The sequence below is a fragment of the Vanellus vanellus genome, assembly GCF_965231255.1.
Source record: "Vanellus vanellus genome assembly, chromosome: 1".
NCBI lineage: Eukaryota > Metazoa > Chordata > Aves > Charadriiformes > Charadriidae > Vanellus > Vanellus vanellus.
Window position 1 is genome coordinate 94,852,913 of NC_138905.1, and position 27,933 is coordinate 94,880,845.

The window sequence follows — 27,933 nt, forward strand, 5'->3', positions numbered from 1 at the left end:
GTGTCTATTAACAGTGTCAGCTATTTGGCATGCATATTGTATACCGTGAAGTGTTTGTACTGTACCAAGCACAACAGGACTTTCTTCTCACTGAGGCCTCCAAATATTTTAAAAGTAATAGTAAAACAATCGTTTCACTTTGAGTTTTATGGAAGAGGCACATGTTTAAGTAGTATGTTTAAACAGGGAATTTTAACAGCCTTGTTTTTATGTGTATAATGATTAAAGGAAAAAAGGGACCTGAGCAACTATAGGAGACGTTAACAAATCAGTTGTATTCTAACCCAGAACCATGAGTGAGTAGCTATAGAGATAGACACTAGCTAAGGAAGAATTGGTCAAATTGTTTCCTCTGAAAGTGAAGGGAGACGCCAGTAAATAATGACTGCTGGTGGAACACCGTGGGCTGACTTGGGTTAGAAAGCCGAGGAAATTGTAATATGCAAAGCTGGTTCTTATCAGAATAATGTCTTGCGCAGACGTTCAAGAACAGCGTGGAAATTGATGAGACACTGGGACTAGGGTGTTTGACAGTGGCAGAATTTCTGTCTTTGATGTGATGTTTTTTTGACTGAATATAAACTCAACATGCACGCCAAGTGCTCTAAGGAAAGTAGTGTTGGCTGTCTCTCTCTACTGCTTTTTCTTTTTCTTTTTTCAGAACACTGGCTTTGATTAAACCTGATGCAATGCCCAAGATTGGAGAATTAATTGATATCATTATTAATGCAGGATTTACAATAACTAAGGCCAAAATGATGGTGCTTTCAAGGTAAGGAATTTTTAAGGTTAGTTCTATTGTATCTAAAGACTATTTTTGCAGTTAAGAACGTTCTGTGAAGCAATACTGTGTTGTTCCACACATCAAATCCATTCCAGTGAGTAATAGAGGGAAGACTCATCTGTTTCATAATCATGTAGGTTTCTGAAAGCATGTAGAGTATTAAGCTAAGTATTAAAAACTTTTGTGCAAATGTGTATGGGTGATTAAATATGTAACCTTTGTACGAATCCAAGGTAACTAACAAAGCTTTAGCAATTCAGCAGTGTTTACTACTGGTATGCCTGTAGGTCCTCACCTCATGGCTTCCTGATACAAACCATATTGCTGATTATAACATTGTTTTTAAAGTAGTTGTTTTGTTCGTTCTCAGTAAATCTGTTTTCTTAATTTGTGCTCTCAGAACCCAAACTTGTTTGCTTTTTAATAACTGGAAGTCCCAGGCAAAGCAAACGATCTGATGTCGTTGCAGGGTTGGACAGATTTTAGTCATTCATTTTCCTAATCATAGAATGGTTGCAGTTGGAAGGGACCTTAAAAATCGTCTGGTTCCAACCCCCCTGCCCTAGGCAGGAACACCTTCCACTAGACCAGGTTGCTCAAAGCCCCATCCAACCTGGGCTTTAACACTTCCAAGGATGGGGCATCCACAACTTCTCTGGGCAGCCTCTTCCAGTGTCTCATCCCCCTCAACCTTCGCTGTTCTCCACTTAGCTCATTGAGCCACAAGATTTTTAAAAAGGCATGCTGCAGAGGAAAGAAACATAATTAATTTACCCTAGTGCAGTAACTTTGGGGAAGTCATCTTTTTCTCCGTTGCTGCTTTGCCAAACCTGTTCATGTACAATGTGTCTTTGAAAAGAAAAGCTATCTGTCTTACAAAACAACATTTTCGTGTGCTCTTATGGTTTTTGTGTGAGGTCAGGAACAATTTTTATCTACCTCAAAACCTTTTTTGGCTTTCTGAAACACTGATAAAACAACCATGTGACTTCCTCTTCTTCTCTGCATTCACCTGTTGCCATGTTTGCTTACACTGGTCCCAGATCCTACTTCAAACATCTTCAGTTTGTGAATTCAATCAGGTTTCTAATACTGATTTACAATTCACAATGTCTTTCAAGCCAGCTTTTTTTGGCTTGCTCTTCTGCAGTCTGAGAGATTTGATCCTGAAGTGTTATGTTGGGTGGTTCTTTATTTCATGTCTGTCTGAGAACTTGAAGAACTGTTGAGCCAAGTCACGTGCTTTAGAGTTGACTCACACTGAGGTGAAGAAACTTTGAAACTTGAACTTTTATTACCTATTTCTATATCAAAATTTACGCTTGTCTTGTATAATTAAAAATTATTAAGCACAAGATTAGGCTGTGATACTGGATATATTTAAAATAATGTCTTCAGTATTTGTAGTTTCTCTGCATACTATATACTCCATTTCTTGGGACTGTGCCATTTTAAAATGATAGAACTATGGCTTTGCCAAAGTCCTCTACCCTTAGATCTCTGCAGGCAGGTTTGTTCAAACCAGCATCATCATCTACTGCTTTCTTTAAAGGGGTTATTACTGACATCTGTCCGGCAATCAATGTTAAGTAGATTCATTCCTTCTGTAAAAATTGTAGCCAAGATATGAAAGTGAGGGCAGGCACCTCCTTTGATAGGTCAGCTCTCTAGTCTCTTCATTTAATCATATGTTGGTTCAGCCTGTTATTTCCAGATGAACACTATTTTCCATTCTTTAAAAGCAGAGAACTAATGAGAGAGATGAAATGAAAAAGGAGCCAATACAGCACAACTGCAATTTTGTATTTATTGCAATAGAAATTCTTAACTGAGTAGTTGAGCTCAATTTGTTTCAGAAATATATCCCTCAAATATTTCTTCACATTCAGAAATGATAATACTTAGTCAGTTTGTATACCTTTTTCATATTTGCTTTCCAAAATTATTTAGTAAATTAGTTTCAGAAGAGGATTTTCTGGTGAAATAGTGAATTGTAAACAGAAACTTTAGGCTATTTGCAGAGTGTAGGTTTGAAGCTGAGATTGCAAGGGTTCCTGTGACTAGCATCACTGTCAAATCATGTTTCTGCCTTAGTTATGAAATGGAGGTAAAGCACATTAGTTGTATGGTGAATTAAAATCTTTTGAATTTTGAATGGCTCATACTTGCGCTGAACTGACAGCAACAAACCAAGAATTTTTCAGTTCCAATGAGCAGGTGGTCATTTTGATAAAAAAAGAGAAAGCTGTGACTGTTCAAATGTTTGTCAAGGGTAGGAAAATGAAATTCTTCTTGGGTTCCAGAGTAGGAGCATAAGGAGGAGTCAGCTACAAGGTACACCTGTAGCCACACAAAATATGACAAAGTCAAGTGTAGTTTCTGTTACTGGGCATGAACACTCCACAAGCTGTCCATCTTGGGAAGACATTACCTGTAGAGACATGTTGGTGGATGATAGTTTGTGGTTTTCAGGGGAGGTTATATATGTATGTGTGTGTATATATCTAAATCTATATGTCTATATCTATATCTATGTCTTTTTACTCTTCCAGAAAAGAAGCAGCTGATTTCTACATAGACCATCAATCAAAACCTTTTTATAAGTAAGTATATCAATTTCAGCTTGACATGTACTAAGCTTATTGAATGCACAGGATTAATTTACCTTATTTGGTACTGCAGGACCATGGGAAAATCAGAACTTGTCTTAATTGAATGAAGCTCTTTGCAAAGTATGCACCCTGTCCATCTTCCTTCAGGGACAGATCCTTATTTCAGCTGTCCAGGGGTTTTAACTCACACTCTTTAGAGCCTGATGTTATCAGGGGAATGTCTTTGGTGTCTCAGAAGTGAAAATGCTCCCAGCAAGGCGGAACTTCAAAGCCAGGTGAAGGAGCATCTTCAGGATCAGGGTGGAGCTTGCAGGTAATGAGAATTCGGGGGAACACTTATCTGTGAGAATTGATTTGGTAACAAATTCCCCAAAACATAAGTAACTGAAAGGATAGTGCATAGGGCAGTTGTTTATTGTACTGGTACCCTTGAACAAAACATCAAACTTCCATGAAGCTAGACTGCTCCAGCTAACATGAAAAACCTTAGTCTTTCCATAAATGACCAGACTGCTTATGACCCAGAGATTGTGTCATGTCTGCTTTGCCTGAAAGTGCCAACAAATAACTTTCTTCTCCTCCCTCTGGACTTGGCAGTCTGCCTCTTTTAGGAAGAGGGTGCAGCCATGTTGGAACCTGGGTTTGCACTGGCTTGGCCAAAAGACCTGGTTTCAGTACTGTCATGAAGTGCTTGAGTATTAGGATCTGCCAGCTACTCTCCTGCAACAGCAACTGATTTATTGTGGGTCCAAACTCAAGCCCTTCATGGAGACATGGCCCCAGGCTATGTCTGACCATGTTGGAGATCAGAGGAAGATGTAGAATTGCCTTTTCTTTGCTGAGTAAGCCTGCTTGAATATATTGATAAATAAGCAAGAATTTTGCCTCTGGTGTTATTTCACAGATGTCTATCTGCACTAATTGTAATTATCTGAGGAACTGTAACCTTTGTCCACTGTGATGTGCCTGTTTCCCATCCTACAGTCCTATTGGCTACATTTTCTGTGTAGGATTTTTCTCTAAATTAGAAACAAATAGTTATAAGGCATTACAAATCAAATAGAACAAGAATCTTCAAGGCACAGAAATGTAAAATCTCTGACTTATTTATATTTAGCATTGTGTTGCTTGTCTTTAAATTCAGATTTTGCAACTTCACTAGTTAATGTAAGTCTAGTGAATAGTAGGGAAAAATAGCAATCCTACTTGTTTGGAAAAGAATGTTTTTCATATTAAAGAATTTAATTTTAAAAATTTGTTTAATATTCAGGATTAGTCTTCACAGTAAGCGGTGTTGTAGAAATTGCTTTTTTCTTGGATGCATGTATGTACAAGCCACTTAACTGTATCCTAAACAAACAGTTTCTGACCAACAGAACCTGAGTTTCAATAGCTTTTCCCTGTGTAGTTTCTTTATGTTTATGTAACTTTTCATAGTTTTACTATCATTCCTTTAGCAAAGAACTAGTAGGATTTTTCCTCTCTTCTCTTCTTGCTCACTGCATAAATGATCATTAGGAAGAAGATGGTTGGAGAAGCACACACATCCACAATTATAATTATGTAAAATTGTTTTTTTAAGAAAGCAGTACAAAAAGCATTGAGTCAACTTTCTCCTTTTTTCATTCTGTCCAGACTACACAGTGATAAAGGCAGGCTTGTTGGTGTGCATGTTTTGTAAAGATATAGAATAACAGTTATGGTGTTTTGTTAAGTTTTTAAATAGAACATTTGGGTTTCCAATTTTGGGTGGTTGTTTTCTGTGTAAGTGAGGTGGTCGGGTCAGGAGGCAAGCTGCTCCTGACAATCTCTTCTTACTCAGATTCATCCCATTAAAATCACCGGACTTCTGCTTCTGCCAGGATGTGATAACTCACTTTGTGGTTAAGTCCCTTCTCCCCCGCAAACATTCCTAATCTTACTTCTTCCTTCTCTCCCACTTTGGATTTTGGCTGGGCAAACCAGCCAAGGCGGAACCTTGAGATCCACGGGGCAGTGGATCCTTGAGATCCACGGGGCAGTGGAGCAATCCCTCCTGACAGCAGTGCTGAAGTTGTGTCAGTGGGGAACACACACAGGCTATGTGTGAGGATCCTGAAATCCTGCTGTGCAGGAGACATGCTTAGGAATCGTTCCTGTCAGACAAATGGTTAGCAGGGTCTCTTTCACTGTTGCCAGTACTGATTTTTAAAAAATTCTTTTGGAATCTAACATACTACACAGTAGCTTGAGGGAGTTTGTATTATCTGGTTCTTTTTCTACAACCATAATAAGAAGGGAATGTGTGCACATGACCTAGTCCAACCTCCTCCTCAAAGCAGAGCCAACTTCAAAGTTAGATCAGGTTGCCGAAGGCCTTGCTGAGTTGAGTTCTGAGCATCTCCACTGGATCATATGTTTTTGTTGGTTTAAATTTGTAGTGTGGCTCACCATGTGTTGTTTCTGTTTTACAGTGAGCTTCTGCAGTTTATAACGAGTGGTCCCATTGTTGCTATGGAAATCTTAGGAGATGATGCAGTTTGTAAATGGAAAACATTACTGGGGCCGGCAAACTCTTCAGTGGCTCAGACTGATGCCCTAGACAGCATTAGAGCAAACTTTGGACATGATGGCCTAAGAAATGCAGCTCACGGCCCAGATTCGGTTGCTTCAGCTGCTCAAGTAAGTTTTTGACTGTGTTTCTTGACTGGGGTTTATTTTTGCTTTATCTGGTAGCAGCTGGGTCAGGAATTCATAATTTTTTTCCCCACCTGAGTTCAGAACTAGTTTAGATACAATTTATGAATCCTTTTTCGCATGGAAAAATAAACTGTATGAAAACAGAAACCCTGTTTATCTCTGTCACAAAGAGGAACCTCGGGCACTTTGGTCAGGAGAGCATGCCTCGTCGTTTGTAATGTCTTCTGTACGTCACAAACATTGACTTAATTGCATAGTCTGCATGATCTACCTATAGCCTACCAATGTTGGCCATAAAAAGAAAGGGATTAAACAATTAAATCCTTTTATGCGTCTTGTGTTTCACTTATCTGTTCTCCACAGTCCTCACTAGTCCTCTACCTGCTGCCTGCTTTCCTCTGCTGTCATTGTTCAGAATGAATAATTATGAAAACAGGCCACTTTTTATTCCTTTGTATTTTGAGAGGAAATACAGCGGACCTAGCTTTGAGGAGTTCAGTTCCCTTTTGCTTTGTTTGCAGTGTGTCTTTCCTTAGTGTTAAGAAAAAGCCCTGGGACTGGGTGATAAATATCACCAGCATTTTTACAGAATTGAGGTGTTTATTTGTGTGTGTTGTTGTGGGGTAGATACACTGTTATATAATGGCAAGAATAAAATTTATTTCGTGATTGATTGGTATTGCGCTGTGGTGTCTTCGCTTTATCCAGCAGGGAAAATATACCAGGTGTTGCTTCCTTGGTCCTAGTCTTTCCTCTGTTTAAATTGGAACAGCTGCAATAGCAGAGCTGGAGAGAAACCTGCCCCAGAATACCTAATAAGCTGCCAGCTACTGTATACTAGAAAATACATGTAGAGGTTATAGTCTGGTGCTGAGGACAGAGTTGGTCAGCCTCTTCTTCTAGCTGGCTGTTAGGCTGTATGGCACAGCAAGCTAACTGCAAAGAGTGGGTGGTTTTTCGCTGGTCAGGCACTCATCTCTGATCTGCATTGTGCCTGGGCTGCTGGATCCTCTCCGTGTGTCTCTGGTTTTGACAAGAAATCATATGCTGGACCTGAAATACTTTTTCTGCTGGCAAACTTGATGAAGATGTTTCATAGTCAGCAGTAGTTTGGATGAAACTGATCTTTTCTGATGAAGGAGAATTTTAGTCAGAAAAGTCTTTGTAGTTCTGGATAAGTAGCTAGACATCTTCATATATAAGGGTGAAAGTTTCTCTTTGTTCCTGTGTGCTGCCATGACAACTGTGCCAGCTTTTGAACCGAGAGTGTAGGAAGGAGTATCTATTAGCATAAAATTTTGATTAGAAGCATAAGTACGTGCTTTGGCTTAAGTTTGTTGTTCTTTTTACATTTCATTATTTTTGAAATGCTGTTTGAAGGCCCCGTTTATCTGCAGTATTTTTATGACTGTGGGATTATTTTGCTAAACTTTTGCAGGTGTGTGCATCTTTTGTTACTGATAGCAATCTTCAATAACTCAACCAAAACTGTGAATTTAATACCCCTGTGCCTATTTTAATTTAGTAGGCCCAGTATTATATGGCTGTATAGCAGTTGCCATGGAAACTAGTTGGCCGCACCTTGCAGAGGTTTGCTGAAAAGAAAGAAATATAAGATAAAGGGATCTAAATGAACTCTTCTGAAGGAAAACTAAAGTCCCAATCACATCTGATGAATGTATTGTAAACTGAACAGTTAGAGTGGAAGACTGAATTGTTCTTTTGGAGCTTAAATGACAAGTGAAAGCATGCCTCTGGTATACTTTAAGCTGATGTCTCTGTGGGCCAAATTTTGGAATTTCTGTAAATCAGGAATAAAGGGAAAAGAAAAGAATTTTCTTTGTAAGGCTTCACTTGGTTTTACATTAGCATTTCATTGTCCTAGTCCTTCAGCATTATTTAGTTATTTTCCTTTTATGATTTTTAATGAATAAAACAAAGGGTTAAATATTGCAAATATTTTGCTGCCTTTTCCTGGCTGCTTCTTTTAGGGTAAACATTAACTAACAGAGTGGGACAAGGTCTTTGAAGCATGCAGCATTTTGTCACTAGGAGGATGTAAGAAAAGAACCCTTTTGTCTCAGATATGCCCACTTAAAATGTGGATCATATGCTAGGAGAAGAACAAAAAACATTTTCCCTTCTATTGAAAGACCCATTATTTTGAATTGTATGATTGTTCAAGTAAGGATTACAGGAATCGTCAGCGTGCCATGAGTTAAAGACTGGGAGATAGCTAAGTCTATTTTATCTGAATTAAGCTAGTAAATTAAATGAGACAATTCCAGGAAATGGCATTGCTTCTATTACATAGGAATAAATCAGGTAGATTCAGCAGTATTATCTCCAGGATATTGTTATTTCCCTTAAAGAGAAATACCTCAATTCCTTTACTGAATTTGACCAATAGGTCTGGAATGGAATCTGTGTTTCAAGCGTTTGACTAATGTTTACTGGCAGATTGTATAATGTGAATAAATGGTATGGAAAAAGTGTGAAGCTGGCAGTAAACAGTGAAAAAAATATCAAGCTCACCCCAGTATGGTCAAAGACCCAAGCTATATGATACCTGAATAGTGATGGTGGGAAGAAAGGAAGCGATCAGAGGCAAAGAGGTTCTTTTGATTCATCCCAGAAATCAGAGCAATTGAGTTAATTAGCTTCAATTCAGTACGATTAAAAAAAATAAAATAGGATCAATAAGGATGAGTGAGTCAACAATTCTAGACAAAGTTTAGTTGTTTAAGACAAAAGAAAAAAGTTGTAAACAAATGGGGTGGAGCTCAGTTTATGGAAAGAAAGCATACTGAGAAATGGTTGGTAGTTGTATTTTTGCTCATATAGTGGAAAAGATGATGTGAAAAGGGGGAAGATAAAATATGCGTATATGGGAGTGAATTTGAGAAAGACAGAGAGAGAGAATTCAGAAAGCTGGGAACACCTCTGCTAAATGATTGTGGCAGCAGCATTTTGAATGCTCTGAATGGAAATGGATTGTGTTGTGGAAGTAAAAAGAAAGACATTGCAAGAAATATTCAAATCATGGTTTTATTATTGTAGCAATGGTGCCAGAAAGAGAAAGATATATTTAAGAGAATATTATAGGGGAAAAGTATTTGTAGCACAAAAATCTATAATTAAGGTTTATCTTCTGTGACTATGGATACTTCAGATGTTGTTACTTATGATAAAAGCTGATCTACGCAGCTTGATCAAACTAAAATGTATTCAATTACAATTGTTTTCAGGAGCTGGAGTTGTTCTTTCCTTCCAGTGGAGGTCGTGGACCCGTCAACAGTGCAAAATTCACAAACTGTACTTGTTGCATTATTAAGCCTCATGCAGTTAATGAAGGTAAGCAACACAGATAGTGGAGGTGAAAGCAATGTGTGCTGAATTGTATCCATGATCGTTCCTGTGCTCTTTTTTGGGGGAATGAGACTGCGGGAGCACAGGATGCATTTCACAGTACACGCAAAAGTATGCAAATATGTTGTCTTTCATACGTCTTTAGTATTTCTGCAGTTCAGTTCCATGAAGAGTGGGTCGTGTGCTTTCCATGTGGATACGTGTTAATTTCAGAATAAGAAATAAGAGGTGAAAAAAAGAAGCACGATAAAAACATACATGAGATTTGATGAATCTTGCTGTGACAGCTTACTGTGTCCTTGCTCCTGTCTGCCCACCACCCTCATCTGCTGGAGGTTGGCATCCTCACATCAGAGTGAAAGCAGGACACCTGGCCATATTGCAGGGCCTTCCACTCACACGTTATGTTAAAACTACTCACAACAGGAGATTTGTGCTGATATAAATTTTGTTCTGCTGAATGCAGTGGGGATGGAAAGTAGAAAATGCTTATTTACTGTATGAAAGTGAGCCAAAGCATTTGTTGGACTCTGTGATGATTTCTGGAGTATGCCCTGTGAACTCACCACGTGAGTATTGCAAATGTTTCATGCCAAACTCTTACCTTGCAAAAATAATCTCACTTTTGTGTCCTGTGCTTAGATACCAGGACCGTGTGTAGGAGCAGTGAGTACAGTAAAATATTTTGGCTCTGGCAGTGCAACAGTATTCTTGACTGCACAATAAATATTTCCGTGAGGGAGCATTGAGATTTTTCTTAGTAAGGTGCAGGGCGCACTGCAACATTTTAATCACTTCACTGTGGATAGCTGAAATGGAAACAGCAGAAATGGCCATAGCAGTTTCCAGGCCTTTCATGCCTCAAGTGGGATGTCTGGAGAGCTTGCTGAAAAAAAAAATAATGGCTTTCACAAGAAAGAGTCTCGTGCTCACTGCTGATAATATGCCTGTTATCTCTTTGAGGCCTTGCATAGTATCTGCTACTGATAAGTCTGCCGTGCAGCAAAGACAGTGACGTTCCTTGTACAGAAATATGAGCAGCAGCTGGGACTATGATCTTACCTAGCTACATGTTTGCAGAGGACGAACTTTTCCATGGCAGGATAGTTAAGGTCCTTAATTTGTTTGTGAAAATAGCGAAGTGGGTGGCTTGGGCTATGCTTCCCTATACTTAAGATACAATTATACTTCCCTATACTTAAGATTACATATGGGGGCTCAGACTCTCTCTTAGTGAGCTCAGGTTGTCCCTTCCTACTTTTAATCCTCTTCATTCCTGTAGATTTCATAGTGTCCTGTCTGTTACTTTCTCTTTTTTTTTCTTGAACGTCTCAGAATTTTTCTGAATCACCAAAGGACAAATTCATGCCCAGTTTGCACTCCCCTCTGGGAGTGTATCTGGGGGAGCTGGGGGTTGTGACAGAGAAAGAGGTATGGTACAGATAAACAGAAAATGTAAGTGCACACCCAGCTCTGCAATGTGAGAGCTACAAAGACTGGACTAAAGTTGAACTTAATATGTACTAGTTAGTCCTTTTTCTCACACCACAGAGGGGTGAAAAGGCAGACCATGGCTGCCAAACAGCAACTAAAATTTGAAAGACAGATGTACCTTGTGTGAGCGTTCTCTGTCCATACAGCTTTGATTACTACCCTCAACAGACTGAAGAAATCAAAACTGAGTTTTCTTTCTAAGTCAGCAAAAGGTTTTGTCAGTTTTAAATTAATATCAAGAATGATGGAATTCAGGGACTGGCTATGCTTTTACCTTACTAAGCTCTGTTGTTCCTACCTGTTCTCTCCAATGTTACTTTGAATGTTTCTAAAGCCACAGGTGCTGCATCTCTTAAAAAGATTATGAGACTGAGGTGGTCTTGTAAAACTTTGCGGAAGCCTGGCTTCTGACATGAAGTTGGCCTTAGGGAAGGGAAGAGTTGCTGTGGCTGGGCGGTAGCCTCCGTCTTTGGCTGAGAGCACTGCTGTGGCTTCATATTACTGCAAGCTGGAACCAGTCCAGTTGCGTGAGGCAAGGTGAATCCTTCTTCACAAGGGCTGCACAAACTCTCCAACATCAGCCCAATGGGCCAGGAGTGTTGCAGGGGAGAGGATTTGGCTTTCTTAGCCTGTCCTCTTCTGTCTTCCTTAGTCTTTCTCGTATTCTTCTTCAGCATATTTTTGTGGGTAACAACAAAATATCACTGAGTGGCATCCTTTTTGGTACGCTTGGTCTTCTTATAAAGCACTTTGCATTGTCGCAGTTGGAAGAACCATGCAAAACAGAATACAGAGCTGTGCCGTAGCTTTGCAGCAGTTTTTGGATATCTTCATTCTGAAATGACTTTTAAACTGCCTGTTTTAAAGTTGAAGGAACATAGCTTTTGCCTCCTGTAGATTTTAAAACTTTTAAAGTTTTGAGCCTGCTGTGTATCCAGTGTCAGGCTGTCTCTACAAAAATCCCACCATTCCTCCTTCCCCGTGCAGAGTGTTTTGGAGTCAGGGAATAGCATGCTGAAGGGGTTTTGGGGGGGACCAAACAATCTACTCAGGAGAACTCCCAGCTGCAGACAAGAATGGAGAAGCTTGGCTTTAGGGTTTAGAGAGCAGAGACGTGGCAGCGGAGCAGGTTGGCTCCGTGGGATTGTGCATCTGTAGGCAGAAAGTTTGAGAAAGGAAGGGCTGACCTATTTGGGCTCAGGGATATGCGACAGAGTGGGGAGGCTCTGCTCATCTCATCTTCCTTTTAACGGCTGTTAGCAACTGTGTTCAGTGATACCTGAGACATTCTGGTTATGCCAGCAACATCTCCTGTATCTCAGTTGAAGTAGGTGCTGTAGCAACTAGTGAGCTGCCCTTTTTGGCAGAATTGCATGTAGGAGACTGCGTGGTCTTAAAAATAAGCAACCTGCTTACCCCCAGCAGCAGCGCTTCTAGCCGTGGCTGGCTACCCTGCTGCTTCTGGAGGGGAGGATGTAAGTAGAAACATGGCAGCTGGAGAGAAAAGGAAATCCTTTGTGGCCGTCAGTGTGAGAAGGGGGTTTGGTGGATGCATGGTGGGGAATTTATGTGGGTCAAAGCAGCAGAGTCTCTTATGCATTGCAAATTTGATTTGTGCTCCACAAATTTTCAGTATTGAGTATCTAAAAATAAATCTCTTTGCCATTTCCTGTGCACTGCTGAGGCTTTGAACTTGATTATCTAATTACCATGCTCATTACACATGTACAATTATGTGAAGTTTCACTTACATGCTTGAGCTTATACGAAGCTTTAGTCGTTATTTCTGCAGAAACATTTGACCAAATTCGTGATTTGAATTCTGCTTTCTGGTCCTTTTCCCAGTGTTTCTTTTTCCTCCAGAGTCTGCTGCATAACTGATTCTTAGAAGGAAAAATCAAAGATTTTTCCATCCTGGAAGATGGTTTGCTTTAACCACAGCTGTAAGCTAGGAAGCTTCTCAGCGAGCTTACCTGGCTGTCAAAAGGCTGGGTCTAATCTCTAGTTTACGCTGGTTAATTCTCAGATGGGGTCCTTTCTTAGAAACTGACTTTGATTACCGTAGAGGGTTTATAGGGTTCCTATCCAGCGACAAAGCGGTGGAAAATCACTGTTGGTTTTATCTCTGGCCTTGCTGACCCTCTCCTGACGGGCATGCAGAAACATCTGTTGCTAGGCAGCCGCAGCAGCACAGCCTGACCACCTGCAGCAGGACCTGGCGCAGAGCTCACACACCTGATAAGTCCCGTAGGCGAGAGTACTGCAAATGTCTGCCAGGCTGCAGAGGAACCCTGGGGCCTGATAAAGGGTGTCGGGGGAGTTACGTGAAGTTTAACTTCAGCTGTCAAGGGTGCTGGTAATGTCGGAGGTGTGGTATCACTGGCCCTCTAGGAATGTGTATCATACATGCCTCTTAAAGAAGTACAGCAATAGCTATTTTGTCAGTCTGGTGTCAGCGTAACATCTTCTGTGGATGACCAGAGATGGGAAAACAGCTGGGGAGGCCACTGAAGCCAGTGTAGCTCGGCACTCCAAACTAGATAGCTTTAGCTAATTCTCTAGCGGCTCCTCCCGGTGGAGATGGAGCACTTCCCTGGCTGGCTGGAAAGTTGGCAGTGGCGAGGTGGTTGTATTTTAACTCTGAAGAGGGTTTGCCAGAGCAGTCCAGTTCCTCTTTATTTGGAACAGAAAGAATGCAAAAGCAACCTGATGCGACTCCATGTAGACTAGACCTGACCAGGGGTGTGTCAGGGAGACATGATGTGGTTTGACCCCTCTAGAATCTGCCACGCTTTTCAGTGTCTTTTAGCCTCCTCCTTTTCTTCTCCTGAGACTAGTTTTCAGTCAAAAAGGATGGTAACTTGTAAGCACAGCTCCTCAGTGTGTTGATTAGGATTGTACGGCTAAATTGTTTAATAATTGGAGATTTTTAGTGTGGATCTGTGTTCTGTAACCCACTTGCTTCTTGTACTTGGAGCTTCTTATAGTTCAGATGCAAAGTCACAAGTTGCAATCATTTAGACATTCTCTTTTTGTAGTTCCCCTCATGTTATTAGATCTGGAAGTATTAGCAGTAGTGCTCAGAAGCCAAAATTGTAAATGCACCAAAATGGATGAACTTCAGTTTAATGCCCTGAGGACAGTTATGACTCGACTGTTTTGTGGGTAGAAATAGCACCTTATAGATCACGGGGCTGGATTAACTTTCATGTATTTATGTGTAACAGTTTAGTCATGTTTGCTGTAGGAATTAGAATTTGGTATTTCATGACTGGTTTAAAGCTTCTTTGATGTGGCTTTTACTTAATTCCTTTGAAAAATGAGCAGGGAAAAAATGATTAAAATAGTGATGATCAGGCTATAAAGTCTGAGGTCAGAAGTGTGTTATATTTCACATTTTGTACTTAGGTTACAGCACAGAGCTTGAGGTTTGAAATCCTGCCCTCCTTTTCTGCACTCCCAAGCTGAGACATGGGTTTTCCAAACGTCAAAGTTTTGCCAAAACCAAATATGGGGCTAGAACTGTGCAACGAACTTGAAAAGCGAAACTGCTGGTCAGGAATTAATTGGACCTGATGCAAACTGAAAGGCCTGCCTAGATGTAAGGAAGCCTCTATGGTCTTGAGGGCTCCTAGATGAGAGACTGGCTACCCAGACAGATTTGTTCTCCTAGTATGTGTTACGCTTGAGATTTTGTTCTAACATTGCTGGTAAGTAAACCCTTACCCCTCTTTGTAATAATAATAAAAAAATAATAGTAAGTTAGAGTGCTGTCTTCCACATTATTCCTCAACTAAAATTTCAGGCTCATACAAAACAGAAGGATCAGGAGTGGGTTCTTTGCAAGTGGAAAAGATGTTATGTGGAAATGTGGTTTTAGACCTGTTTTGAGTGGATGATAAATCTTAGAGTGCGCTCCTATCTTAACTTAATGCCAACTGGACTGCTTTAGAAATTCATAGACCTTTATACTGATTAACAAAATGCAGCATGACAGGTAACCATAAGAATTGTATTTCCTTATTTATACGAAGACTTAAAAAAAATTTTAATTGAGATAATAGTTCCTTGCTCCAGAGACAAACCTAACTTTGACAAAAAGAATACCAAGGATAGCAGTTCAGTCTCAAGCAGGTACAGAAACGGGTTATACTTATGTAGGATCTCAAATGATTACTTTACAAGAGAGAGTGGGGAGAGAAGAACTAAAATCCAGCTTTTCAGTAATTATATGTCTGACTGCAAAAAACTGAATAGCTGTTCCTGACAGGAATTGTTACTCTTTGAAAGAGAAAAGGCATCACTGTGAAAATGTCCAGTTGACCTCCGTAGCATGCTAAGTATAGTTACATGTATGTAGTTAGGAAAAGAAATAAGCTAGAAAAGAAAAAGAGGATGGGATAGAAGAGGTGCAAAGTTGTCATTGTCAGGACTAGGTATCTATATTATTGTTTTTTATCAAGATGATTTGTATTAATTAGATAAAATTTTTTAAAATTGTAAACAAACTGGAATTTTTATTTTTTTTCACCCTGGGTTTTTAGACCTAAGTTTGATTAACGCATTATTTTTATTTTCAGGAAACTTAGAAGTAGTTTTCTCAGAATGCTGTTTTCTCATACTTGAGAAAAAAATGGGGAAAGCCATTTTCTCATAAGTAATCTGAAAGTATATCTTCTGTCTGTGATAAGTATGCATAATAGAAAGGTGAAGTGCAGAGGCTTCAGACTTCACCTTATCGTAGGCAGAACTTTTCTTTGTGTATTGTCTACAAGGTTGATTGCAAAGGGACATCAGTGGTAGTCTTGATACACTTAATTAGAATCCTGGAAGGAACTACTTGACAATAGAATCTGGAAATGGAAAAAGAAAAGTGGGATGAACACAAATCTTTGCAGGTGCTTCAAAGAAGTACGATGGATCATTTGAGGTGTGACCTCTGGATATTCTTACATGCAATATGGCAGTCTTAGTGCTGCAATCATGTGAAAACTACCTAGTAAAGCACTATGCTTTCAGATGCAGGTGTTTTTTTTTCAGACAGATTTGCCCAGACAGAAGATGTATTTATGCAAAATTGAATACGCTTTGTTTCTTATGTTTTCCTTGAATATAGTATATATACGTTGTTGAAGTGTCTGGTGGTGCTGTTTTTTTTTTTTTTTTTTGCTTGTTTGTTTATTTGTTTGGTTTTTTTTTCTCTTTAGAGATGGTAGGAAAAAGTGATTAAAATGATAGCAACCTACTTTACCACTTTACCACCATTTTTTAGGAAAAAATTTAGCTTCCATGAGAACAGTGGTCCATCCACTTACATCTGTGTTTTTAATTCTTTGCTGTAGTTGTAATGGTGGATATTCCTTGCTTGGGATGTTTGGTTTTGAAACCGATCTAATGTTGTTTCTTGATTATTTCCTGCATAAAGTTTTAGCAGCTTGGTATTGGGTTCCCAACTTAGACTGACTTTGGATTTCAGTGGCTAGTGGGGAAGTGACATACATTTTTTTTGAAGTATGAAAAATATATTTTACATTTGAATTGATTAAGGTAGAGGGGGAGGTGAACTGAATCTGGAAATCCTTTCTGACAGTTTGAGATTGGAAGAAGAGGAGGAGGTATACTTCAGAGAAAAAAAAAAAAAACAACAGATCAAATGGCATAGCCAATCTTTGCTGAAGCTTATAAGTATTCTCCTACTACTGGAAAGTGTTTCACAATAGTGTTCAGTAGACTTATATCAGTGGTGCTCCTGTCACTGAAAATTGTCTCTGTGCAATAACGATGGTGTTAACATTAAAAAAAAAAAAAAAAGACATTAGGAATGAATGTTTATTACTGTAGTTTGGGATTTTCATTCTTAAAAGGGTTAGAGAAAAGTTAATTCTAAGAATGTTCCAGGGAATTTCAGGCTAATGAAACTTCTTTCCTACCAAGGAAACTGATGAATCGAGAGTCTATGATTTCATCTAAACCACTTAAGTAGTGATGATATGATGGACATTTACCAGCATGTCTTTTTTGAAGGAAAATATGCTTTGCTGATCTCTGAATTCTTTAAGTATACTTTCATAAAGGAACATAAACCAGAGCCAGATAGTCTAATTCACTTGAATATCAGTGCCTTTGTCAAAGTCCCTTGCTGTTAGGAAACTGAAATTTTCTTTTAGTGAAGTAATTTAGGTCTGTGCAGTGTGAGCATCTGCATAGCTTTAAATGTTTTCCTGAACACTGAACTGGATGTGAGCACGTCAAATGAAAGGGACTTTACAAGCGAAGTCTTGTCACTCATCCTTAGGCCAGATCAAATTAGAGCATAAGGAGAAAAGCAAGGTATTGGGTCTGAAAAGAGTGAAGACACAGAATGTAGGAATATGTGATAGTATTTTGCCAAGTTGAAAATAAATGATAGAGCATACAGTATATTTACTATTGATCTATGAGAGTGTGTTGGCAAACCTTCCACAGGAAGCGGACTATAAAATTAGGAAAGGCTGGAGCAGATTATAGGGGATCTCCTGAGGGTTTTAACCTCCAGAGTTAAGTTAATTGACAGTGCGATAGTAGATTAAAATTATTGTTTATAATTATGGGCTAATACACACTACAAGACATAATTTTAACCACTTCGCCTCTCTAACTGTAGCCGTTCATGAAAAGTCCTGTGCACAGTGTTCAGTAGGGATAACTAGAAAAAAGAAAGAAATAATAGTAAGCATATGAATGGTATGTATTATAATACTGAATGCCATCCTGCAAACCAATGGTACAGCCTCAACTAAAGTATGTTTAATTTTGTTCACACTCAAGAAAGAAACAAAAGTAAATGAAAATTATTATAGCCATAGAAACATTCTCCTCAGCAGAGTGATTGACAATAATCTTCTCAAGTGAAAAAAAGTCAGAGTGGATGTGCTGAGTACAAAATAATGAATATCTTGAAAGAAAGAAATGAAAAGAAAAAAAACTTGCTATTTCTTTTTAAGCTTTCTCTTAACACAAGAACAAAGAAAGACAGTAAGACAGAAACCTAAGCCTTTCTGCTTCTTTTTTTTGTAAATATACAACCATCAGTTTGAGTTCAGTGTAATTGTTGCAGACGTATTGATCTTTCCTTCTTAATCCTTCTTTCTTCCTTAAATTCTCTTATCAAATGGCATGTGCTGTGCAGCCAAATTGCTGGATACTTTCTGTAGCCTGGCTGTGATCTTTGACTTGAATTTCTGCATGGGTTTTTGAATCTGAATTTTAAGTGTGACTCTTCCCATCTGTTCCCATGCAAGAATTCTCAGAATACATGTTTTACCTACAGATTTTCATCATTTTGTGTCTTAATGCCCTGACTGGCATTCACAAGTGTGGTCTTGCCTCATTCATAGTGGTTTGGAAAGTTGCAGCTGGGATTAAGCCTTTGAACCTTTCACCCCTTTTGAATCTTTCTGTTGGTTTCTGTTCTGAGTCGCATTGAGCAGTTGGCCATTTTGTTTTCAAGGTCCCCTAAGATTTACTGTCTGTATGCATAATTTTTCTTGTGCTAGCAAAATGCCGACTTCTGTTCTCCAGTAAAGCAGTGGTGATATCTTTTGTCTTCACCCTTTTAGTATTTTCAAATTAATAGTGTCTGTAAAGATTTTCAGCAGTGCTGCAGCGTCGATAGAGTTCTCCATAAATATCTGTAAAGCTGCCCTTCAAACTTATTGAGGTTCTCCTTTAATACAATGCCTAGAGAGAAATGGTGAAAGATGGAAAATCTTGGATTCTATCACTATGAATAATATTCTCTCAACATTTCCTTACATGTTCCTCTTTATGTCCGCATCTATTTGTCCTTTTTCCCCCCCTCATGGTTTGGCTGGGTAGCTTTTGATCTGTGCTTCTCCTTTCTGTTGGCGCAGTGTGTGTCACTCCGGAGACCCTCTGGCCCTCTGTGACTCACTTCTTGGTGCTCCAGAGTACAAATACAAAAATGACAGGATATCTTTTTTCATACAGTACACAGCAAGGCTGGGAGATCAATAACTGCAGATTATCACTATGGACAAATTTTGGGGGAGTCTAGAAATGGTGTGTTTATGTTGCATAGTAAGAATACCTAGAGTTGCATTATTTCTAAGTAGAAAAAGCAAAAGAGAAGAGATAGATAAAAACCTTGTTCTTCAGGGGGTAGGTTGACTAACTGATCAGAAGCAGCGCACTTTCCAAGAAGGACATCTGTCAGCTTCCTACTGCACAGTGTTTTGCAATGTTGTCTGAACCAAAGATTAGTGAGAACTTCAACTGAAATACATTGCAGGAGCGCCCAGCTCTGAGTCCCAGTTCTTCCTCTTTTGGAATTCAAAAAGGACTTTGCTCTGACTCAAGCCTGATCATGGTTCTCTGGAGTTTTGGGACAGGACCTTTAACACTTGGCAGTAAGGAATCAAATAATTTCATTATACTGTGAAGAAAAATTGTTTTTTAAAATGTAAAAAGTAGACATGAAATGAAATTACTACTAATAGTTAGGGCTACTCTAAGCATCTGGTACCGGTTACTTCTAGAAATATGTTACTGGATTAGGTGGATCATTGATCTGATCAGTCATAGCAGTTTGTGTATTCCTGTCAAAAACCTGTTGTTCCAGAGGAATTATTTTTAATTATTGGGAGGGTATTAAAAAAATGACATATAGAGGTTGAGATGAGGAAGCTAGTTTTTGACTTGCTTTGAAGGCAGTCTGCTGTCTTGCCTCATGAGCTTTTAATGGTGGAATGGTTGAATCAGGAAACAGGCCAAGAACACAGGGAAGAAAATGTAACAGCCCTAATCATAGGGCTGATCGTTCATAGTGCACTGGGACTGGCAGGTCCTGGTAACACAGCAGTTACGTCCCATTAATTAAAGTGCTGTTAGGTTAAAAGTGACTTTCATGAACTGTTTTGTTTTATTCCAATCCATAATTCTGCAAACAGTTGTAATATTTTTCAGTCTGATGTCTTCCCTGCTGCTTTCTGCTTCTTAATGAAGTACAATTTTCAAATACCGTGTTCTAAAGCAATAAATTGGTGAAGATCAATATAACTGAGGAGGTCTTGGTGCCTTATCATTTTATCTGATTAAAACATGTTGGAAGATTATCTGTCCTCTATTAGGTGTGTAGTAACATAATGCTGCCTAGGAGACATAAAGCATGTACATGCTCTCTCTCACTTTCATATTTGTTACGATGAGTATTAAATTTCCCCAGTTGTATTTAGTAATGCTTGTGATTCTTTTGTGCTTTGTGACTGAAAATTCACCATAACGGGTGCCTAATTTGCAGCTTTGATTTGGGTTCTTACTGTAATCACATTTTAAACAGGCACTGGCCCTATTTGAAGGGTCTTTAAAAAGCTGTTTTTTTCACTACAGATCTGGATTTTTAAGTTGAAAACAAATTGTTGAAAGCTGCTGAAATAGCACTCTATCTAATTAATTCTTCTTTTCCTCAGCCTTATCTGCCCACAAAGGAGAGGACATGTCCCAGTTCAGTCATGCAACTGGCTGAGAGTCTGAAACAGATCCCAAGCTGAGACTTGAGCTTTCACTCTTCTGTTGCTTGGGGATTGCCTCCAAGCTTTTTGTTTCTATTTTGGTTCAGGTAGAGTTTGAAAGGAAAGTGTCCCTAGGAGAAGTGATACATGTATTGCCTAAACTGGGACAAGGGAGGCCAAATCACTGGATTTGTAGATCTGCTCTGCCACTGGCAACTCACTCATCCTCCGGTGCCTCAATTCCCACATCTGGGAAGTGGAGCTAACATCCAGCTTTGCAAACGTAAATGAAATCCCATGCCCCTTCCTCAAGGCACTTTGATTTTTTTTTTGGCAAGATGTCTGTCTGTGTACAATTGTGACAATAATTCCTTTGGCTAAGCCTTTTGAGTGTTGCAGTCGTGGGCAATCTGTCTGGAGCAACAAGGTTCTCTGTTGCTCTGATGAGCAAGAATGAACTCAGAAATACAATGTAGACGAAAATCTTGATAGATTTATCACAGTTAACTATTAAACGAACCTTGTATTAAAGACCTTTATGCAAAATACATTCCTACTTTGATTTCTATCATTAAAGGAGCCTGTCTTCTCTCTACAGAGAAGAAAAATCTTAATTACTTCAGTAGAGAAACAACCCAGAAACCTGAATATTTGAGTTCCCCCTTTGTTTCTCTAAAACGTGGATTTTGCTTACAGGCATAAAACTGCTGAGGACAAAAGTTCTGCAAAAAGCAGATCTCCATAGTACCCCAGAACCTTATACCTGATAAGTATTTTAATTAGGTGCTTGCTGACTGTGAAAGCCTATGCGAGTGGCCTGTTCTTGGCTGACGGAGTGTAAAACGGAGATCTGTCATGCAAAGCAGCTTTCTCGTACTAAGGTAGCCTTGTCCCTGCAAATGGCGGCTGCCACTTGTCTGCCACTGCCCTTTCTTCATCTTCGATTTTGGTGAAGCCGTGGCTGTGACTGATTGGAGTGTTGGCTCTGAAGATCGAGGATGAGAAAACGTTTATGCTGTGTCACAGATTATTTGTTCATTGATTTATTTCCTGAATGATCCCCAACCGGTCACTTAATCTCCTTATAAACTGGCAATTCATCTCTAAAGTCAAGACTGTAGGCTGGCTGCCTCACTGGAACCAGTGTGTGGAAGTGTCTGAGCTGCTTGGCCTTCCCAGCAGCGTGGGGAAGAAAAGGAATTAGAGGTCTGGTTTCTCTCTCTGACATGGTCTTGCATTTTCTGAGCAAACCTATCAAAGTCCCTTCGTTTTGCTGCTGCAATTATTTTTTTTTGCGCCTTGAAAAAAAGGGGAAATATATTTTCCTGATTTCACAGGAGTATTATAAGGAAACTTCTATCAGTGCTAGTGAGCCGTAGTGTAACAGTATAGTGGGACAGGAACTGCACCTGCCTCCACTTGTTTCTATATTCTGTAAGCTCAAAGAGCTGTGTGGCCCAAGTATGTATCAAAACATCAGGTTTTCCATCCAGTAATTTAATAAAAAGATTTTTGGAAGAAGTGTGCGCTGTTTTATGTGGGGAAAGTTTTTCTACATAAACCTTAATGAGAAAATACACTAGGGGATACTTCAGGGAGAGCTTTTTTCATTTTCATTTATAAATACAATTTTTGAAAGCCCTCTAACTATCCATCTCATTTACTCAGAGTTTCCATTGTTCTTTTAATATAGGAGGAAGCTCACCAATCCTATGCCACCGTTATTAGCAGACTGTGTACAATTCAGGTCTTGAGCATGCTGGAACCTAGATACTAGCTTTGTTTTATTCTCATCTCAATTTATGCAGGGCTAAAAATTCTTGCAATTTTAAACATTAGTTAATAAAACTATTTAATGACCAGAAGTCAAATCCTGCCGTTGTCATACATTACAGGGTATTCTTCTGTGGTTAATTCTGTTCTGAATAAATGTCAGGAAAATTGTAGTTTCTCATAGTAAATTATACTAGAAGACAGGCATTTACTTTGTATAAAAATGGTGATTCTATGAAATTCACTTACACAGAGTACTGTGCTTGGCTGACAGTCTTCAAAATGGCCTGATCTTGTAAGCACAGTCAAATCTAAAATACACAGTCAGTGGAAAATAAGTGGTTCTTGTTCTCTGAAGTTTAGTGGTTTGTTTTACAATATCATTCAGTCTTTGAGGATGCATTCTGGAGACAATAAAGCAGGAAGATCAGCAATAACATATTTGTGAGTTATAACCTCACAAGCAGTAGGTTATTTTGCACTAGTGTGTTTTTCCCATAGAAGACATGAACTTTTGTGCTGGTTTATTGGCAATATTTATTATCATCCTGCATTGCTTCTAGCTTAAAGTAGTACCCCCACTCTGGTGAACACTGTATAAAACCAGCAAAATAGGCAGCCTGCGCCCTGAATTAGTTACTGTCTAAGCATCAGTATTGCCAATGGAACTTCATTAAAATACAGCAACTGGGTGTTTTGCAGTTTATTTGAGAAAAGCAAAGGCTTCATTAATTACCTTTTTTTTTGGCAGAGATTCTTTTCAACAGCTGCATGGAATTTAGTTATTTGAAACCAATAGCATGTCACTTTAGATAAAACATGGAGTATGTGAACTCAGCCCTGCTCTCTGCTTCCTCTCACACTATTACACAAACACTGGTTTTTTTTTTTTTTTAATTTGAAATCAGTGGTATATTGGCATAAATACATTCCAGTTGTAAATTGTGCTTTCTAAAGTTGAGTACTATCTTTTGTGTGTTTCTTCAGGGCTAGCTGGAAAGATTATAAAAGCCATCATCAGTGAAGGATTTCAGGTCTCAGCTTTGCAGATGGTAGGTTTCCTTTTGTGTATGTTTTTCTGATAAACAGAAGTTGGGGAAGTGCTGTATGCTCTTCACAGCAAAGCACAGGTGTCTTCCTGCAATATAAAACCCTTGTGCAGACTCTGTAGCAATGTTTTGGGATCAGCATTGTCCTTGTGATATTTGTGTTTTATTATTTGATTGATTAGCTGATCTGTTTCTCGTTGCTGGGTGACCTTGAGCCAAGACACTTTACCTCTCTGTATCTCAGTTTCCCTATAGTTACAAGGGGGATAATGATAGCAGTCTCTCCTGGAGTAATTTGAGATATCTTTACAAAATGTGCTAGCTAACGTTAGAGAAATGATTGTTAATATCCTTGCGTAATTTTGTAAAATATATATTTAGTATGAATTTAGAGGAATGTTTTAAAAGATACTTAAAGGATTTTGACACCCTGATCACACTCAGCAGTTAAAGGAAGTTGGCACAGAGATTGTTCCCAAGACTAGTCCTGTAAGCTCTGCCCTTTGATTTTTGTGAAAGTCTCAAGATCTGAAAACACAGAATCATAGAATGGTTTAGGTTGAAAGGAACCTTGAAGATCATCGAGTTCCAACCCCCCTGCCATAGACAGAGACACCTCCCACTAGACCAGGTTGCTCAAAGCTGGCCCTAAGCACCTCCAGGGATGGAGCTTCCGCAACTTGTCTGGGCAACCTGTTCCAGTTCACCACTCTGAGAGTGAAAAATTTCTTCCTCATATCTAATCTAAATGTACCTTCTACCAGTTTGAAGCCATTACCCCCCATCCTATTGCTACATGCCCTAGTAAAAAGTCCTTCCCCAGCTCACCTGTAGGCCCCCTTTATGTACTGGAATGCCACAATAAGGAGCCTTCTCTTCTCCAGGCTGAACAACCCCAACTCTCTCAGCCTGTCTTTGTAGGAGAGGCTGATCAGCCCTCTGATCATCTTTGTGGCCCTCCTGTGGACCCACTCCAACAGGTCCATGTCCTTCTTATGTTGCGGGCTCCAGAGCTGGATGCAGTACTCCAGGTGTGGTGTCACGAGAGCGGAGTAGAGGGGCAGAATCACCTCCTTTGACCTGCTGTCCTCACTTCTTCTGATGCAGCCCAGGATGTGGTTGGCCTTCTGGGCAGCGATCGCGCATTGCTGGCTCATGTTGAACTTCTCATCTGTGGGAGACCTCGGCTGGTCCGAGGGATCAGAACGCAAGTTTAACATTGACCTTGAGCAGATACCCGTGTATCCTTGAAGAGACTAGGAGAGTCCTGAGAAGAGCTGAAGCAAACAAGATAAGGGTGGCAAACATCCTGGCTTTGACCAGAGCATGAACAGCACTGGCTGGCTGGTGTGTGATGCGAGAACGGATTGGGAAAAGTAGAATGGTAGAGTATATGCATAGATAAGCATCTGGGTAAAAGGATATAAAAGAGCACTGCTTGTAAAATAAAGTACGATTGCTGCAACTTGATGTTCAGTGTTGTGTCCGTCCCTACAATGGCACTCATCAATCAGCATCCCGAGGTCCTTCTCCTCAGGGCTGCTTGATCCATTCTCTGCCGAGCCTGTATTTCTGCTTGTGCCCCTGTGACTCAAATCCACACCACAAATGAAGAATAGTCCCTTTCCTTTACTAGGCAACAAACAGATCCTCTTGCGTATCTTAGTGGCATCAGCCAACACTACATCGTCTACTTTTAAGGTTGAAGAAGATACTGTGTGCCATTGCCTGTGGTGTCATTGGCTAAGCTGCTGACAAACTTCATATAGCAGCTGTAAAGCCATTCCATTTACCTAGCAAAACTTAAAGAGTATTCTGAATGTTTGCAGTTTAAGAAGGGGTGTCTGTCTATTTTTTGTTGTTGTTGTTTAAGGCAGACTGGCTAACATTTTTGTTTTCTTAGTTCAACATGGAGCGTGCAAATGTGGAAGAATTTTATGAGATTTACAAAGGTGTCGTCGCTGAATACGTGGTAAGCATAAGTTTGAGAAGAATCTGTTTAAAAATAAAATATGATTAAACGGGGAAGTGGTCACACCTTTCCTCTTTTGGGATTGTGTGATAGGATATATTTTAGGAACCTAGTATTGACCAGTTGTAGTTTGTTCTCAAATAAACTAACTCATCTTGAAAATTATGCTATCTATGTTGTAAGAAAGGAGAATCTTCTGTGAAAATTGTGCAGCCAAGGAATTTGTAAAATACAACAGAGTGGAAAAAAAACCCTCCTCAGATAAGTTATTTTATTGCTGTAGAGCTATGGGAATGTCACAGCTGTATCTTTATTTGATTTGATATTGCTATAGTGGCTTGGACCGGAATATATATTTATTATTTTGTTTACAATGGGGCTGCTGTATTTGAATGTGTTCCTAATGACATTTTCAGCTATTCTTAAATTTATTGATCTGACTTTTGTGGGTCTTCAGAAAATTTAAGAAGTTTAAGATAGGCTGTAATCCCAGTGGATGTCTAAGACTCTATGTATTATTATGCCTTGTTGTACTGTCACATAAAACTTCCCAACTGCAGATAGAACAATGGGGATACAAAAAGATGAACTTGCATTTCTGTATCACCTTCTGTCAGAGAATTTTGGTTCATTTTACAAATAATAATGAGTTTAGCTTCACTGCCATTCTCTGTAGTGTGTAAATTATCCTTAATTTTAAAATGGTTAAATTATTAAAAGTTTTCTACACAGTTACTATTATTACTCCATACAGTTACTAATGTTACTCTGATAATGACATTTTTATTTTCGTTTCTTCCCCCTTTATGATTGTTTAGTCCAACTTACTTCAACAGGGTTTGTAGATTTGTCTTTAAATAGGTTAGCAGTACTGTTAGTTCACTCAGATTGGGGAATACTCTTAAAGTCTCCTCTGATAACACCATTTTTGACAAGGACCAAGGGAAGATTGGACAGGCGGACTTGTATGTACATGGCAGAATTCAAATATCGTAATATCTAACCAGTATTTCAGAGCCCGAAGATTCCCATGGTACTGCAAAAGTCTCTGCTTTGAACCAAACTGGAAATTTTCTACTGTCTTCTGCAGCTCTTTAGTGCACTCTCTGACCCCCTAATAAATTGCAAATTTTAGTTATATAATTCAGTTGGAGAGTTACTCAGAAGGGAAGGTGACATTTAAACAGAATAAGTAAATAAAAAGATATATTTTAGATGGGATTTGAAAAAAAGTGAGAATCTAGGGCTTTGTCCTGCAAGCCATATGTGCTGGATGCACTCAGTTGAAATGAAATGAAATTAATATCTCCGTGCACTCAGGATATCTGTGAAACAGGAAAACATGGGAAAGCTAATCATGATGGTAAAGGGATCCAGAGAAGGCACATATGGGAACAGCAATAGATATTGTCAGTGCAGGCCAAATAGGAAGAAGTATGTTGCGAAATAGGACATTGAAGAAAGAATATGACCTCTTATATCTGTGACTCAGAACCGTCTGTTTTGATCTGAATTTTATTTATCATTCCAAAATAACTTGGCACAGAAGATCCTTGGCATCCAGAAAGCCTTTTCAAAAACTGTGTTCCCATTTCTGCTGGTTACCCCTTGTCAGTCAGATAAAGGCTCGGCATTGCATATAAAGCATTTCTCCCTGAAAAGAGATAGCTGAACAACTGCCCAAAGTTTTAGGTTTGTTGGTATCTTCTGCATGGGATTTTGCATACTATTGATTAGGTTTTGGGCTGTTTTGCTTTGTATTTCCTACTGTAGCCAGAATAGAAAATGGGGAAGAAAGGAGGGAGATTATTTTGGGTCAGCTCAGAATTCACATTGTTAATCAAAAATGCTTGAGCTTGATCCAGCTCCAGGAATGGTTTTGGTTGACCACAAGCCATGTTACTTGATGAATAAACTATTTGCTAAAGAAAATCTGATTTAGCTGTAACTGGGGGTCTTACCAGAGAAACAGTATCTGCTATTTGAATTCAACTCTGGACTTGATGAGGCTGTGTAAGGTAGACCGAGCTTGTCTCACGTAGTACCACATGCCTCTGTGCTGGAGCTGATGGCAGCTGGTCTTCAGTCCTCAGTTTTGTGTTGTAATGAAGGAGTCAGGAGTAACTTTGCTCACGTTGTTTGTTGTTGCTGGTGGGATGTCAGTGCTGATACAGAAACAACAGTAAAGGGAGGAACAAGAAAAAACATAGTTTGCAGGGAGCAATTGAGTTGATTCACCTCTAGTTAAAAGCCTGTTTTTTCTCCACTTTCCTGTTAACAGTTATTTAGATGAACGAATTGAATGAACTTGTACAGTGTAGTGACTTTGTCGTAATTCACTGTTTATTAACAGAATGAAATATATTGTCCTTTGACCTGTTCTTAACAGAGGATCCGTTGGTGATATGACAATTTTTGGAATTGAAATATTTATTTATGTTGTAGAGCATGAAACTAGTCTGCGCTCTTTTCATGTCCTCTCAGGAACACTTCTACATACATTTCCTAGGATCAGGTTGGAGATATAGGCACTTGGCAAAAATTCAGTCCTGTTGGCTTCAGAGTGGGGAGATTAAGCACATGCTCTCAGCATGGAATCTGTTATGAAGATACCAACTCTTTGGAACAATACTGCTTGACTTGGAGTCTTTGTGTATTTAGTTTCCATCACTGGAACAGGCTGCCCAGGGAG

General features: G+C 39.3%; 1 protein-coding gene across 1 annotated transcript in view; it reads left to right on the forward strand.

Moving 5' to 3' along the window:
- Nucleotides 1-27,933, forward strand: part of NME7 (NME/NM23 family member 7) — a 94,242-nt gene that overhangs the window by 27,110 nt on the left and 39,199 nt on the right. Inside the window, exons 4-9 of the mRNA XM_082481450.1 lie at nucleotides 662-772; nucleotides 3,337-3,387; nucleotides 5,850-6,057; nucleotides 9,324-9,429; nucleotides 23,208-23,272; nucleotides 25,173-25,241. Of these exons, the coding sequence (XP_082337576.1) occupies nucleotides 662-772; nucleotides 3,337-3,387; nucleotides 5,850-6,057; nucleotides 9,324-9,429; nucleotides 23,208-23,272; nucleotides 25,173-25,241 (610 nt within the window). The remainder of the gene's footprint in view (nucleotides 1-661; nucleotides 773-3,336; nucleotides 3,388-5,849; nucleotides 6,058-9,323; nucleotides 9,430-23,207; nucleotides 23,273-25,172; nucleotides 25,242-27,933) is intronic.